The sequence below is a fragment of the Amblyraja radiata genome, chromosome 8 (genome assembly GCF_010909765.2).
Source record: "Amblyraja radiata isolate CabotCenter1 chromosome 8, sAmbRad1.1.pri, whole genome shotgun sequence".
In the NCBI taxonomy this organism is placed as follows: Eukaryota; Metazoa; Chordata; class Chondrichthyes; order Rajiformes; family Rajidae; genus Amblyraja; species Amblyraja radiata.
In genome coordinates, this window is record NC_045963.1 from 30,468,237 (window position 1) to 30,483,727 (window position 15,491).

Sequence of the window (15,491 nt, forward strand, 5' to 3'; positions counted from 1 at the left end):
GCTGACACCAAAGTTGTTAAGCATGTAAATGAACTAATACATTTTGGAAAATAACTCCCACGCTTAGGTTGTCAGTGCTGTTCAGAAACTTGTTAACAGAGGGGAAGAAGCTGTACTCTTCCACATGGGAGAAACAGATTCATTTCTAAGGTAAAGAGAGCATTGAAATCAAACAAGAAATGAGTACCGAGTCCACGCCAACCACCTGCGATCACCCCATACACTAACACCATCCTACACACTAGGGACAATTTACAATCTTGTCAATTAACTTACAAACCTGCATGTCTTTGGCGTATGGGAGGAAACTAGAGCCAACCCCTATTGTGACATCAGACACCTTGTGACATCAGAAGATGGGAAAAAGGTGGAATCTGTTTTGAAGTGATAACAGGCCCCTTAATAATAGAAAGATTGGGCAGATTCAACGTGGGCTGTCAGAAAGTTTTCACTTTGTAACCAGCAGAACAGATTAGGTGAATCAATTGATGGGGTCTATTTGAACACGCAGAAGACCAGGGATAGGGTATCCAAGACATTATAAAATTAATGCACATGGTATTGGAGGTTAATATACTGAAATAAACAGGTTATTTTTGGTTTGGATATCTAGGGTCAGTGGGCTGTCACAGTGATCTGTACTGCACTCCCAACTGTGCATAAAATATAAGAATGAATTTGATGAGGGGATCAAGTATAACATGTCCAAGTTAGCTTTGGTAAAAATGTAGATTGTCCCTAGTTTGTAGGATTGTGTTAAGTGTATGGGTGAACGCTGGTCGGCGCGGACTCGGTAGGCCGAATGGCCTGTGCTCTAAAGTCAAAATTTCGAGAGGGTTTGATTACACAAGATATGTGGAGTCCTGATGACACTGAAGCTGGCATATGGTGTGCAGATCTGCCCTCTGTACCTAAGGAAGCTTTGCAATAGAGGGAGTGCATCAGAGATTGATTCCTGGGGTGGGGAGTATGTCACGCGAATCCTCCCTGAACACAAAGCTCTGGTGGTGTAGACCATAAAACCAAAGTTGCCTTCACAGGCAGCTTATTGCCTGTTATGCACACATTTGTGATTGTCAGCTGAAACACAACAGGTGTTTTGTATATTGCGTGAACTACCATATTCATCTCCAGAAGACTTGCACCGAACTGGTACAGAAGCCCTGCAATGTCATTGCTGAAGAATGTCTAGGCCAACTTATTTTACTATCAATAAACTTGGAGTGTGGATTCTGGAAGTACATGATAAGCAGTTCTTATTCTTACTATTTTTCTGATAAACTGCACAAGGCATCATGACCTATTTTTAAATGGGCATTGGTCCAAAAACATTTGCAAGGACAAGTTCACATTGAAATAATGGGATTAATTTGTGTTCATGGACATATTGTAAAATCTAGTCATGTGAAAATTTGGCTTTACCTTGGACTTATAATCAATGCAAAGTGATTTTTCCCCCTAAAAAATAAAAGTAACTGGAACAGGAGTAGGCCAATTGGCCATTCAAACCAGCTCTCATATTCTTCAAGTTCATAGCTGATCTGATCTTGGCTTTAACCACTCTCTTGCCTATTCCTATTTGCATTACCTAACAGCCTTGAATATCTCTAATAACTATGGTTATCAGAAGAGAATGGTTATCATGGTTATCAGTAGAGAAATCCTAAGAGCCACAGAGCTTCGAGTGTGGAAACCTCCTCTCATTCATAGAACATAGAACAGTACGGCACAGTAACAGGCCCATTACAATTAGCCTGAAGATGGGTCCTTATTCGAGGTGTTGCCTATCCATTTTCTCCAGAGATTTTACCTGACCCACTGAGATACTCCAAAATGTAGTGTCCATCTCCAGGATACCATATGCCTTCTTTACCATGATTCCTATCATATTACCAAGCAATTCCCCCCGTTTTAGATTCCTCATCCACTGAGCATACAGACAATCAACCCCCCTCAACACCTTTCTTGTTTCAGTGAGATCACCCCTCATTCTTCAGTGGAAAGCAGCACCAATACAAATTGGACTGGGATCCCCAAGCATCTTCATTTTTATCTGCTTTACCCAACTCGACTGACGTTCAGTGTGTTTTGCCAATCTACAGCATGACTATAAATTATGTGATATTCTGAGAATGTCTAATTGTTGGTTCGCCTCCGAGACAACTGGAGTTACCTTGCATTGGGGATCATCATGTGCTACTGCCTGACCTTCGGCAGACACCAATTTATTTTCTGTTACAGTTGTGGTTGACTCAGCAGGCTTGCAAGCAATAAATATAACCACCAAATGGATAAAACTCAGACTCTGTCTTTCACATATAACCACTGAACTCTGCTGGCCATAGGGCAGACTGACTACAATGATTCTCTGCATATTTTAACTTATTAAAATAAATGGAAAATGGTTACATTAAAATAAATAAAACCCCATCTGGTTCACTGATGTTCTTCCAGGTTGGAAATATGACAGTCCTGCATGTTCTGGCCTGTGTGTGACTCAGGCCACATAAGAATGTAAGGTACACAAAATTGCTGGGGAAACTCAGCGGGTGCAGCAGCATCTATGGAGCGAAGGAAATAGGCGACGTTTCGGGCCGAAACCCTAAGAAGGGTTTCGGCCCGAAACGTCGCCTATTTCCTTCGCTCCATAGATACTGCTGCACCCGCTGAGTTTCCCCAGCAATTTTGTGTACCTTCGATATTCCAGCATCTGCAGTTCCCTTTTGAACACATAAGCATGTACGTCCTCACCGTGAACAGATGAGTTTTCTCCCACACTACAAAGGTTTGTAGGTTAATTGGCTTGGTATAAGTGTAAATTGTCTCTGGTGTGTGTGTGTAGGATAGTGCGCGGGTTGGTGCGGACTCGGTGGCCCGGAGGGCCTGTTCCCGCGCTGTATCTCTAAACTAAACTAAACTAAAGCCTCCACAATAAACTACCAAGCCATTATTCACAGGGCAATTTGGAATAAATAATAAATATATGTTATATTTGACAACAAAATTCATGTTGGGGATTGAATATAACACCAAAGTTGTGAACGGTAGGTTCAGTCTCAGGTGATTAACAGGAAGAGGGGGCTATGGCTGAGGAATATAGTTGATGTCATCAGTTGAAGAAAGTAACATCTGTGTACCCAATATGCAGCTGGGAAAACTTATGCACATTCAATGCAGAATGCCGGACAAGCCCACTGGAGATTTAGTGTCTATAATCAGGTGGATGGTGTGGTATGGTTGGTGTGGCTAATGGAAAATGTTACATTTTGGCAATGGAGATGTTCTCTTCATGTGAAGTGGAGGAACACTATTGAGGGAGAATGGAAATTTAATTCCGTTTAGAAATGAGTAAACAGGTCCTTTGACCCACAAAGTCCACGCCAACCAGTGATCACCCATACACTAGTTCTATCCTACACACTAGAGACAATTTACAGAAGCCAATAGACCTACATACTTGCACATCTTTGGAATGTGGTAGAATTAATTGATTGATTGATCACACTTGACATGTCACAGTGAAATTCTTTGTTTTGCATACCATACACAAGGTATGCAAAGAGTCTGAAGAAGACTCTCGACCCGAAACGTCACCCATTCCTCTCCAGAGATGCTGCCTGTCTTCACTGAGTTACTCCAGAATTTTGTGTCTGCCTTCGTATGCAAAGAGTCGCCACATATAGGGCACCGACAAAGTTACAAAGTATTCATTAAAGTCCCAATGGTCCCTCTTTGTTCTTAGCGGCCCCCCCATGCCAGGTCCCTCTTTTGCTCTCAGCAGCCCTCCCCCTACCACACCGGATCCCTCTTTGCTCTCAACGCTCCCCCCCCACACCAGGTTCCCCTTTATTCTCAGTGGCCTCGTATGACCTCAGGCACCCACCGTGGTTCCATCAGACCTCCAGCACCCACCACGGGCAACCAGGGAAAACCCGCGCAGTCATGGGGAGAACGTACAGACTCCATATAGACAGTGCCCATAGGCAGGATCAAACCCGGGTCACTGATGTTGTAAGTCAGCAACTCTACCATTGCACACTGTGCCGCCCAGAAAGTCTGGGCCTCAACATGGTTACCTGACTCAGGAATGCTTAAATGTTAAGAACGGGAAATGTTCTATTTCCCATAATTAATTGCTGTTAAGTACAGTCAGAATATGTTGGAAACGGCAAGCAAGGACCTTACCTATGCTGTGACGATGCATTGCCCTAACCCATTCCCCAATTCCTAACAGGTATTCATGATCAGCAGAACGTTTCCAGATATTTCTGCTTTTATTTCCAACAATTGCATTATTTCACATTTTATGTTAATGTCTGTGTTAAACATAGACCTTTACTAAAAAAAAGGAAGTACACTCATTTTATCAAGACAAATGTATCTATTGAAAAATATTTATTGCTTTCCTGAGAATTATGTATGCGTTATGCATTTTTCAAAGGCAAAGAAAATTACTGTATGACATATATATCTTTATTTTCTTGAAGATTTAACATCGTCTTAATCATGTTATATTTTTCCAGGGAACTTAATGATAATAAAAACCTAAGAATTATACACAACGATGCTTTCAAGGGAGCTATTGGACCAGATGTATTGTAAGTTATAACAAGTTTTCATTACACATGGATTCATTTTGAACATATTTGACTATATCAATCAATTAAAATGTTAAATGCCTTTTGTAAAGTAAATTATACAAAAACTGCAAATTAATATTTTTGAACTTAAGCAGTACTTAATTTTAACACTACATAATTATTTGTATATTTGATTGTCTCCTTTGTCCATGTTTCTCTTGATTGAGAAAACAATTAGCAGTTGAATCTGTAGAGAGGAACTGCAGATGCTGGTTTACACCAAAGAGATACACTAAATGCTGGAGTAACTCAGCAGGTCAGGCAGCATCTCTGGAGAAAACAAATAGGTGATGTTTCGGATCGGAACCCTTCTTCAGACTGGAGCAGTTTGAGTTACTCCAGCATTTTGTGACTATCTTTAGGAATTTCATCTGTTGGAATTCTGTGTATTTACTTTTTGCTTCTGCATTCCACATTTGCACATTTGCAACAAAGAACTGACAAATATGCTGGTGGTCAGATGTTGGTCTAATACATCTTTTGCTCTTCCATCTGCCTCATCAATGGCAGAGAATGGATGTACAGTATAATTGCAATAATCCCATATTATTAAATAATTGCCAAAAAATTGCAAGGAGAAGCTGGAGACAGAGGCAGCAAAATAATACTCATTAGATTAGGCTTATTTTAAACAGTTCTGGGACCGAGTGAAGCATCTAATCTATTTTGTTGCTACAGAGATGTTTCTTCAACAGCACTTGAGTATCTTCCATCTAATGGGTTGGAGTTCATTCAAAAACTTACTGCACGCTTTACGTACTCACTGAAACGATTCCCATCACTGGAAAAGTTTGTTAATTTGATGGAAGCAAATTTGACATACCCCAGCCACTGTTGCGCCTTCAAAAACTGGGAGAAATCGAATGGGTAAGTTGTTGTATATTTTTACTCTCTCAACCCCTGTCCCACATCAATGCATCTGTTATGTGACATATGGTGATAAATAATCAACTATTTTTCAGAGAAGCTAAACCAGCATCTGCAGTTCCTTCCTACACTATCAGAGAAAGTAGATGTCAACTAAAACATTTATCAGATTAGTAGTGCCATGAATGTCACTGGTCCGGTTATGCTGTTTTCACAAAATCAGGTTTTCATTGGGTCTGAATACTCTTTCCCGACCCTTCAAACCTTTCTCTTTTCAGTTGTTCTTTCCAAAAGGAAGTGACCAATAATACACTGCTATGGATTATAGAGATATTTTAAATTATATATTTAAATTTTATAAATTTATAAATGCTATAAATTTAACTGAGCCATTAGAGCCGTCAGCCAATCGACAGAAAGTACATTTACTTTTTGCTTCTGCGTTCCACATTTGCACATTGCATCACAGAACTCACAAATATGCTGGTGGTTAGATGTTGGTCTAATACATCTTTTGCCCTTCCACCTGCCTCATCAATGGCAGAGTATGGATGTACAGTATAATTGCAATAGTCCCATATTATGACAGAAAGTAAACTGTAGTGGTACATGTCATGGTTGTTGACTAGACCCTGTTCAATTTCCTAACAGGTGGATTAGATTAGAATTAACTTTCTTTAACAACTTGATAAGAGCTTCAAAAAAGGACATGTCCACCAAATAGAGTGTATTTCCTCCGTCCTGCATATCTGTCATCTCTTCAAACAACTACTATCTGATATTTAGCTTAGTTCAGTTTATTTTTGAGATACAGTGTGGAAACAGGCCCTTTGGCCCACCGAGTCCACGCTGACAAGCGATCCCCGTACACTAACACTATCCTACACACTAGGGACAATTGAAAATGTTGCCGAAGCCAATTAACCTACAAACCTGTACGTCTTTGGAGTGTGGGAGGAAACTGAAGCACCCAAGTGGTTACGGGAAGAACGTACAAACTCCATACAAACAACACTCATAGTCCGGATCGAACCCGGGTCTCTGCCGCTCTAATGCAGCATATCTACGTCTGTGCAACTGTGCTGCCTCATATGTTATGTGGTTTCTTGTTTTGAATTATGCATCAGATGCTTCTAATTATTATCTAGGTAGCTAAGTATGTATTTAATTATAATTAATAAATGCACATTTTTGGTAGCACGTGACTAACTTGGATCTAATTGCCAAGGTATCAGTATGAAATAGGGTCCCGACCCGAAACGTACCTGCGCATGTTCTCGAGAGTTACTGCCTGACCCGCTGTATTTCCAAAACATTGTGTCTTTTTTATTTCCACCACATTTGTTTTGTAGTATTCAAGGGGGAGACACTTAAGGTCTTGTTAACCTCCAAGGTAATCTAATTAAGAACCCCGTGATTTCAGTAGATCAGGAAAGAATTTCAGAGGTTTTAACGTTCAAAAGGAAGTTCTCATCTACCAATCTTAGAACATGAACATTGACTCGTCCATAATAGGAAAGTCATTCAGCAAAGATAATGCTTTATTTTAGCTCTTCCTCTTTTATCCTGTTACATAAAGTTTTGTTGTGTATCCTAAACAAATAATTCTTGACCAACCCCTAGATATTTCCAGCTTTTAGGTGGTAAACAGCCGACTTATATATACTATGACCATATCAAATGCAAATACGTCCATAATCTAATCTCAGCTAATGAGTCAGTAGTGCTTTAATATTCACTTCCTTGCCTAAAATTAGAGAAAGAAAGATTGACTAAAATTCATATTGTAACTCGTACACCATTCTCCACAAAATGTCCACATGTGAGATTGGAGGAGTTTGGATTTATACAAGTGGATTTGGCTGCAATCCTGCTGGACAACTTGCCAAGATTATAAAGGGCCATACAGGAGGGTTGAGTAATGTTACAAAGCGTATCTGGAACAGAACCATATCTGTCAGGAGTCTGATAACAACTGCTGAGAAATATGATAGTGAGAAAGAAAACCATGCTGAATATAGTTGATTGTTACTTTCCCTTCAGGCAGAATTCCATACCCATACTTTTATACAACTTTTCGAAGTTTTGTGAAGCTCAAACAAGAAAAGTAACCACAGATCAGGACTTCATCACCAGCTATGAACAGAATAAAATATAGTAAGTATTGTTCTAAACACAAAATTGGACTACTATTATTTAATTGGACTACTTTGGCAGCAAATTATATTCTTTCTAGGTTTAGGTTTATTATTGCCATATGTGCCAAGGTACGGTGAAAAGCTTGGCTTTCCAATCCAATTAGACAATACTATATATAAATACAATCAGATTCAATTCCAATCCTACCAGATAAAACTATACATAAATGCAATCAAGCCAAACTCAAGTACAATGGGTAGAGCAAAGATAAAGATACGGAGTATAGAAGGCCCAAGAATACTATATAATATATAACATCCTTTCTTATTTATTTATATTTCCATTTATCTGCCTCACACTCAAGTAATATAGATTGGAATACACTATGTATAGGCTACTATGTGTAACAAATGCTTCAGGAATGTTGCCTCGACTGTACCTGCAATTTTTCTTTCACAGAAAATTTCAGGCAAGATTTGCATTCAGCAACCCTTCATATTTTGACTTTGCATGGTAACTGATATCAAGAACATCAGATGACACACACTATTTTTACATTTGCAAATTGCATACCCTACTTCCAAAAGGAAAAACTCCCATGAGCCGTAGATTAATTTAGAGAATTGAATAGAGGTGGTAGGACACGTGAAAAAACACCAGACATGACTGGCCATTATTCAAAGCACCAAATATGGAAAACATGCAAGCCATTTCCAGGATACTGATGGGTGTGGACAACAAAATGGGTTCAAAAAATACATGCTTCCATTGTTGTGGAGCATGAAGGATTCGGGCACCAAACTAGTACATGGCTTTAAGAGCCTAGAGTTAATTATTTTCATCGCCATTAGCACACGTTTGGATTCAAGTCAAGAGTCAAGATAGTTTTATTGTCATGTGTCCCAGATAGGACAATTACATTCTTGCTTGCTGCAGCACAGAATATGTAAGCATAATACAGAACAGGAGATAAAAGTTCAGTGTGTCTATACACCCTAGACCATATATGTACACAATAAATAAACAGGTAAAGTGCAATAGACTGTTATTGTTCAGAGCTTGTTTGATGTTGTATTTAATAGCCTGATGGCTGTGGGTAAAAAGCTGCTCTTGAACCAGGATGTTCCAGATTTCAAGCTCCTGTACCTTCTTCCCGATGGCATCGGAGAGATGAGTGTGTGTCCAGGATGGTGTGGGTCTTTGATGATGCTGGCTGCCTTTTTGAGGCAGCGACTGCGATAGATCCCTTCGATGGTGGGGAGGTCAGAGCCTATGATGGACTGGGCAGTGGTCACAACTTTCTGCATTCTTTTCCGTTCCTGGACATTCAAGTTGCCGAACCAAGCCACGATGCAGCCAGTCAGAATGCTCTCTACTGAGCACCTGTAGAAGTTCAAGAGTGTCCTCCTTGACATACCGACTCTCTGTAATCTTCTCAGGAAGTAGAGGCGCTGGTGCCTTCTTTATAACTCCATCATTGTGCTGGGACCAGGAAAGATCTTCGGAAATATGCACGCCCAGGAATTTGAAGTTCTTGACCCTTTCCACCATCATTGATATAAACGGGATTGTGGGTTCCCATCCTACCCCTTCCAAAGTCCACAATCAGTTCCTTAGTTTTGATGGTGTTGAGAGCCAGGTTGTTGGTCAATCGGTCGATCTCACTTCTATACTCAGACTCATCGCCATCAGTGATTTGTCTCATAACAGTGATGTTGTCGGCGAATTTGATGATGGAGTTCGCACTATGTCCGACTACACAGTCATGAGTATAGAGTGAGTACAGCCAGAGGCTGAGCACGCAGCCTTGAGGTGCTCCCGTGCTGATTGTTATTGAGGATGACACATTTCCACCAATACGGACAGACTGTGGTCTGTGGATGAGGAAGTCGAGGATCCAATTGCAGAGGGATGCACAGAAACCCAGATCCGTGAGCTTGGTAACCAGCTTGGAGGGGATGATGGTATTAAACACCGAGCTGTAGTCTATGAACAACAGCCTGACTCAGTCATGATGGTGCATCTGATGGCCAATGTTGCAGCTTCCAAAGCTCCATAAGCAACATCTGCCCTCAATAACGTGTAACAGAAGATCCTCAGATTCCTTCTTTCAAGCTCAGCTTTCTGCCCTTGTATCTGACTAGAGTGTCCAAAGTATATTGCTGGATACCACAGTGGTGCCACAATCATCCTCCCTCTATTGACTTTGACTGCCAAAGCACCAGAAGAATAACAATGACCACCCAGACTTTGAAGGAACTGTTTATTGTTGGTCCGTTAAGCCCAGAGCTCCAACAGTGCAACAGTGGGATGACATTTGGTTTGGTTTGGAATATTTTAGTGCCACTTTTATCTCTGCAAGTCATTACTGTAATAGTCAGTGACAGAGGGAATGAAATGGAAGGAACCGTTGGCAAATCAGAAATTAGGATTTAGGTCACTGCTGTTGCATTATTGTGCCATCTGGCTCAATCTAAACAGAAATGAGCTGCCTAAGTAGTTTCCGTCTTCTTCATCCTCCTCCTCCCTCTCAGATTTTGCTGTTGCTTATTGTACAGTTGGTGCAAGGACTGTTCCCGCACAGTGCTGAGTTACGACAGTGTGCATCAGACTACTATGAATGCTGGCACCTGCTCTGTCAAACACTGCTGGCTTCAACAGAGACATCTATGCAATGGAAGCATTGTTTCAGCCAATGTCGGTGGTCTACTATATCACATTTCACATTGAATCAACCACACATGAGCTGAGACGGGTATTAAGTTGGGTGATATATGATTCAAAGATGTAATCTTCGTAACATTGTGAACATCTGATCAGCAGCCCTTCCTGTAGTGAAATATGGTTTTAAGGTCTAACTTATCCGATTCATGTGTACATCAGCCATGAGAAAAGAGTTGAAATTGGTGGCTGGAGAATTGAGGAATGAAAGATAATGCATCCAGGCTTCATAGTATTTAGCTGAAGGAAGGGAACAGTGTAAAGTTTCTCCTGGGTGGCTTGGTAATATTCTCATTTGATAAAACCTTGTGTCCTAACGTGAAATTATTTTTGGATAATCACCCAATTTGTGTTAAATTCTTTTTTATGCATTCAAGAGATGTGGGCTTTACAGGCTGAGCCAGCATTTATTGTGCTTTTCTAACTGCCTTCAGGGGGTGGTCGTGAGATGCATTCTTGAACCACTACAGTCCTTCAGTGTGGGTATACCCAGAATGCTATGAGGGAAGGGCTTCCAAGATTTTGATCCAGTGATGCTGAAGGAACAGTGATATATTTCCAAGTCATGATGATGTGTGGCTTGGAAGGCAACTTCCTTATTGAGGTGTTCCTATGCTTTGGTGTCCATCTTTCTAGCTGGTTGAAGTCGTGGGTTTGGAAGGTGTTGGCGCAGGAGTCTTGTTGAGTTGCTGCAGTGCATCTTGTACATGGTATAGACTGCTGCTACTGTGCTTCAGTGATGGAGTGAGTGAATGGTCGTGGAAGGGATGCATATCATATGAAACTGCACTCATCTAGACAAGTGGAGTGTGTTCCATCACATTCCTGACTTGAGTCTTATGGGTGGACAGGCTTTGTGGAGTTAGGAGGTGATATTGATAGTAGGGATTCAGTGATAATGCCATTGAATGGCAGTGGTTGATAGTTGTTTTTTCTCTTGTTGAATATCATTATTCCCTTACACTTGGTCACATCAGCCCAGGTCTAGATATTATCCAGGTCTTGTTGCATTTGTATGTAGACTGCTTCACTATCTGATAAGTCACAAATCATGCTGAATATTGAGCTATCATCAGCAAACATCCCTAACTTCCGCCCTCATCTTTGAAGGAAGGTAATTGATATAAAAGCTGTAGGTCGTTGGAACTAGGGCTGTGCCCTGATGAACTCCTGTGGCTAAGATAATTGACCTCCAACCACCACCACCACCATCTTCCTTTCTGCTTAGTATAATTCTAACTGGTAGAGGGAATTCCCAATTCCAGTTTAGCCAGAATACACATTAAAAAGTTACCTTGACATCAACAGCAGTTCCTCCTTTCACCACTGGCATAGAGCTCATTTGTCCATGTTTGAACCAAGGTTGGAATCAGGTCAGGTCAGTGGAACCTGAACTGAGCTTCTGTGACCAGGCCGTTACTGAGCAAGAGCTAGAATGGCCTATAATTCAGTACCAGAAATGATCCATGCAATGGAAGCATTGTTTCAGCATCAGTGGTCTCTTATATCACATTTCTCATTGATAAGGGTTACTCTTGCAGAGGATCCGATGGAGAATAGCAATGTCACAGTGTTGAGGAGAGGATGTTTTTCTTTGGTTAGTACAGCTAGATCAACTTTAATCTGTAGCTGAAGAGAAGAACCATTTAAAAAAGTGGCTAAATTTTAATTGCTTGATGCCAGCATTTGAGACTTGTGCGGCTTTTAATGTTATTCCAATTTTTCCTGGGTCTATTTTTAAAATGGTTGAGAACTACAAAAAAATTACATGACCTTTATACAGCTAAGCATCAAAACAGATAAATATTTGGCTTTACTGGATTTCCAACACTATATTAGATACACATTAATATTGGCACCCTATGTGATTAGATAAATTTTAATACATATATAAAATGGATACAATTTAAAGGGATGTAAAGAACGATACAAGTGTGGAATTGTACAGAGGACGACTTGAATAACTAAATGAACAGCCACAGATGCCAATGAATGACAAAAGCATTGCTCCAATTTTGTGGAGTTGATAGCCATTTTTGAAAGAACATATAATCTGTTACTGCTTATAGTGTGATCAATTCCTTCATTGCACGGTGAGTAAAAAGTTAAATATTCCAATTACAGCATGATGGAGGAAACTCATGTCCCTCTGAAATGAGTGCTCTATAATTCAACGAAGTGTTGATATGGAACTGCAGAATGTGTATGCTTTACCATAACTTTACCTTCCAGAATTTAAATAAAGTTCATTTAATAATGAACTGTCCCTTTATTTGCTTACAGTTTTGGGGATGACTATTCTAATCCACCATCACAGCATCTGGGTCAGCAAAGCAGGCAGAATTTGTCTGCTGGAATGAAGAAATACCCTTCCTCACAGAATTCATCACATTCTCCAGACAATAATCTTGATAATGAATATGAACATTTAGAAGATATTTACGAAAACGCAGTATCATTTGATTATGGATTTTGCCATGCCAAGGTAGATCTTGTTTGTACTCCAGAACCAGACGCCTTCAATCCATGCGAGGATATAATGGGATATAACGTTCTCAGAGTTCTAATATGGTTCATCAACATCCTTGCTATTTTGGGTAACTTTGCTGTTTTTATTGTTTTGGTGGTAAGTCAGAATAAGCTCACAGTCCCACGGTTCCTCATGTGCAATCTTGCTCTTGCAGACCTTTGTATGGGTCTTTATTTGCTACTCATTGCCTCTGTTGATCTGAGCACCAAGAGTCAGTATTACAACTATGCAATAGACTGGCAGACTGGTGCAGGATGTGCTAGTGCTGGTTTCTTCACTGTTTTTGCAAGTGAGCTCTCTGTGTATACTCTGATGGTGATCACCTTTGAAAGGTGGCATACAATTACCCACGCCATGCAATTAGACAGAAAGATACGTTTGAGACATGCTGTGGCACTCATGGTTGGAGGCTGGGTGTTCTCTCTTGTTGTAGCAACACTGCCACTTGTAGGAATTAGCAATTACATGAAAGTTAGCATTTGTTTGCCCATGGATATAGAAACTCCAGTATCCCAGGGTTATGTTATATTCTTGTTGGCATTGAATGTTCTAGCCTTTATTATCATTTGTGTATGTTATATTAAAATATATTTAGCTGTGAAAAATCCTGACTTTGTTTCTAAAAATAGTGACACAAAGATTGCCAAACGAATGGCAATACTAATCTTTACAGATTTTGTGTGTATGGCTCCTATATCATTTTTTGCTATTTCAGCAGCTTTTAAGTCTCCACTTATTACAGTTACTAATGCTAAAATTCTGCTGGTATTGTTTTACCCACTGAACTCTTGTGCTAATCCATTCCTTTACGCAATCTTTACAAAAGCATTCAGAAGGGATTTCTTCATTTTGTTGAGTAAGTTTGGCTATTGTGAAATACAGGCACAAATTTATAAAACAGACAATTCAAACTCAAGGAGTGGCACCAAAGAAAGTTTAGGTGCAGTTGTCAAGCTGGCAACATTTCATGAGGAGGAATTACCAGTCAACACAACTGATAAATATCCTCACAAAGAATGCTGACACATTTCATAGTTTACAGTCTTTACTACAGAAGGTGCCACATCCACAGGTCTCAGCAGCAATGCATTACCTCTCCTGGGTGTCCATTTTGGCAAATGTGAACCCAAGACCTAAATATTGGTACACTAGTGAAGGATTCCAAAACTGATGCAGCAAACAGAGGAAGGTACCCTGGTTGATTTTTCAGTTCCTAGCCCAGGAGACAAGTTGCCACATGGCAGAGAAGAGTTAACAGCTTCAACCAAAGATCAAGCATTTGAATCCCGTGAAATCGCTAATAGACTTGTCCCCAATTGAGCAGCAAAAATAAAATCTATGTAATGGGTTTTACCTGGCAAAACAATGGATGAACATTTTTACTGGAAAAAAAAGAACAAAAATAAGTAAATTATTTTTCATCCATATTATTTTAGTACACTTTATGCTTGGAAAGGTTCCCCGATTTAGGAAGCAGTTTAATGAGTGGCTGCATCAACAACATTAATTATCTTGTCCAGCTACCATGGGAAAGGAATCTGTCAGATTTGAAGGACATTTGTTATCTGCATGGCAAGTTCGTGGATGGAAAGTTCAGTCAGCAGTCCTGCACGGGGATGGAAATTTGGGACAAGATTCAGGCCATCCAGACAATGGTTCTACCGACTTTGTGAATAAAGTGGATGGGGACTCTATGATTAGTTTAGTTTAAAGGCACAGCATGGAAACAGGCCCTTCAGCCAACCAAGTCAATGACTAGCATCAATCTCCACCATACCAATTCTATATTATCCCATGTACGTATCTACACACCAGGGACAAATTACAGAGGCCAATTAGCTTACACACACGCATGACATTGGGATGTGGGTGGTATCCGGAGCACCTGTAGGAAACCCACAGGGAGAACATGATGTAATAGGATTCCAATTTGCAGAAATGTGTTCAGCACCTGTGCGACTCAGGCAAACAACAGTTTCCTCGATATCCTGCAGCTCCGCTCTTGCTCCCCCTCCCCCCAGTCGTAACAGGGACAGAGTCCCCTTTGTCCTCACCTTCCACTTCATCGGTCATCGCATACAGCACATAATCCTCTGACATTTTCGCCACCTTCAACAGGAATCCACCACTAGCCACATCTTCCCATCTCCACCCCTTTCCGCTGGGACCGTTCCCTCCGCCACTCCCTGGTCAACTCGTCCCTTGCCATCTAAACCACCCCCTTCCTAGGTACTTTCCCCTGCAACTGCAGGAGATGCAACACCTTTCCCTTTACCTCCAACCTCGACTCCGTCCAAGGACCACAACAGTCCTTTCAGGTGAGGCAGAGGTTCACATGCACCTCCTCCAACCTCATCTACCATATCCTTTGTTCCAGGTGTGGACGCCTATATATCAGCGAGGCCAAGCACAGGCTCGGCGATCGTTTCGCTGAACACTTCCGCTCAGTCCGCCTAAACCTACCTGATCTCCTGGTTGCTAAACACTTTAACTCCCCCTCACATTCCCACATTGACCTTTCTCTCCTGGGCCTCCTCCATTGTCAGAGTAAGGCCCAGTGCAAATTGGAGGAACACCTCATAATTCGCTTGGGC

The 15,491-nt window shown here is 40.8% G+C and overlaps 1 protein-coding gene across 1 annotated transcript in view; it reads left to right on the forward strand.

Moving 5' to 3' along the window:
• Positions 1-14,912, forward strand: part of lhcgr (luteinizing hormone/choriogonadotropin receptor) — a 66,077-nt gene extending 51,165 nt beyond the window's left edge. Inside the window, exons 8-10 of the mRNA XM_033025485.1 lie at positions 4,524-4,598; positions 5,319-5,507; positions 12,651-14,912. Of these exons, the coding sequence (XP_032881376.1) occupies positions 4,524-4,598; positions 5,319-5,507; positions 12,651-13,920 (1,534 nt within the window). The 3' untranslated portion in view covers positions 13,921-14,912. The remainder of the gene's footprint in view (positions 1-4,523; positions 4,599-5,318; positions 5,508-12,650) is intronic.
• Positions 14,913-15,491: the final 579 nt, after the last annotated feature.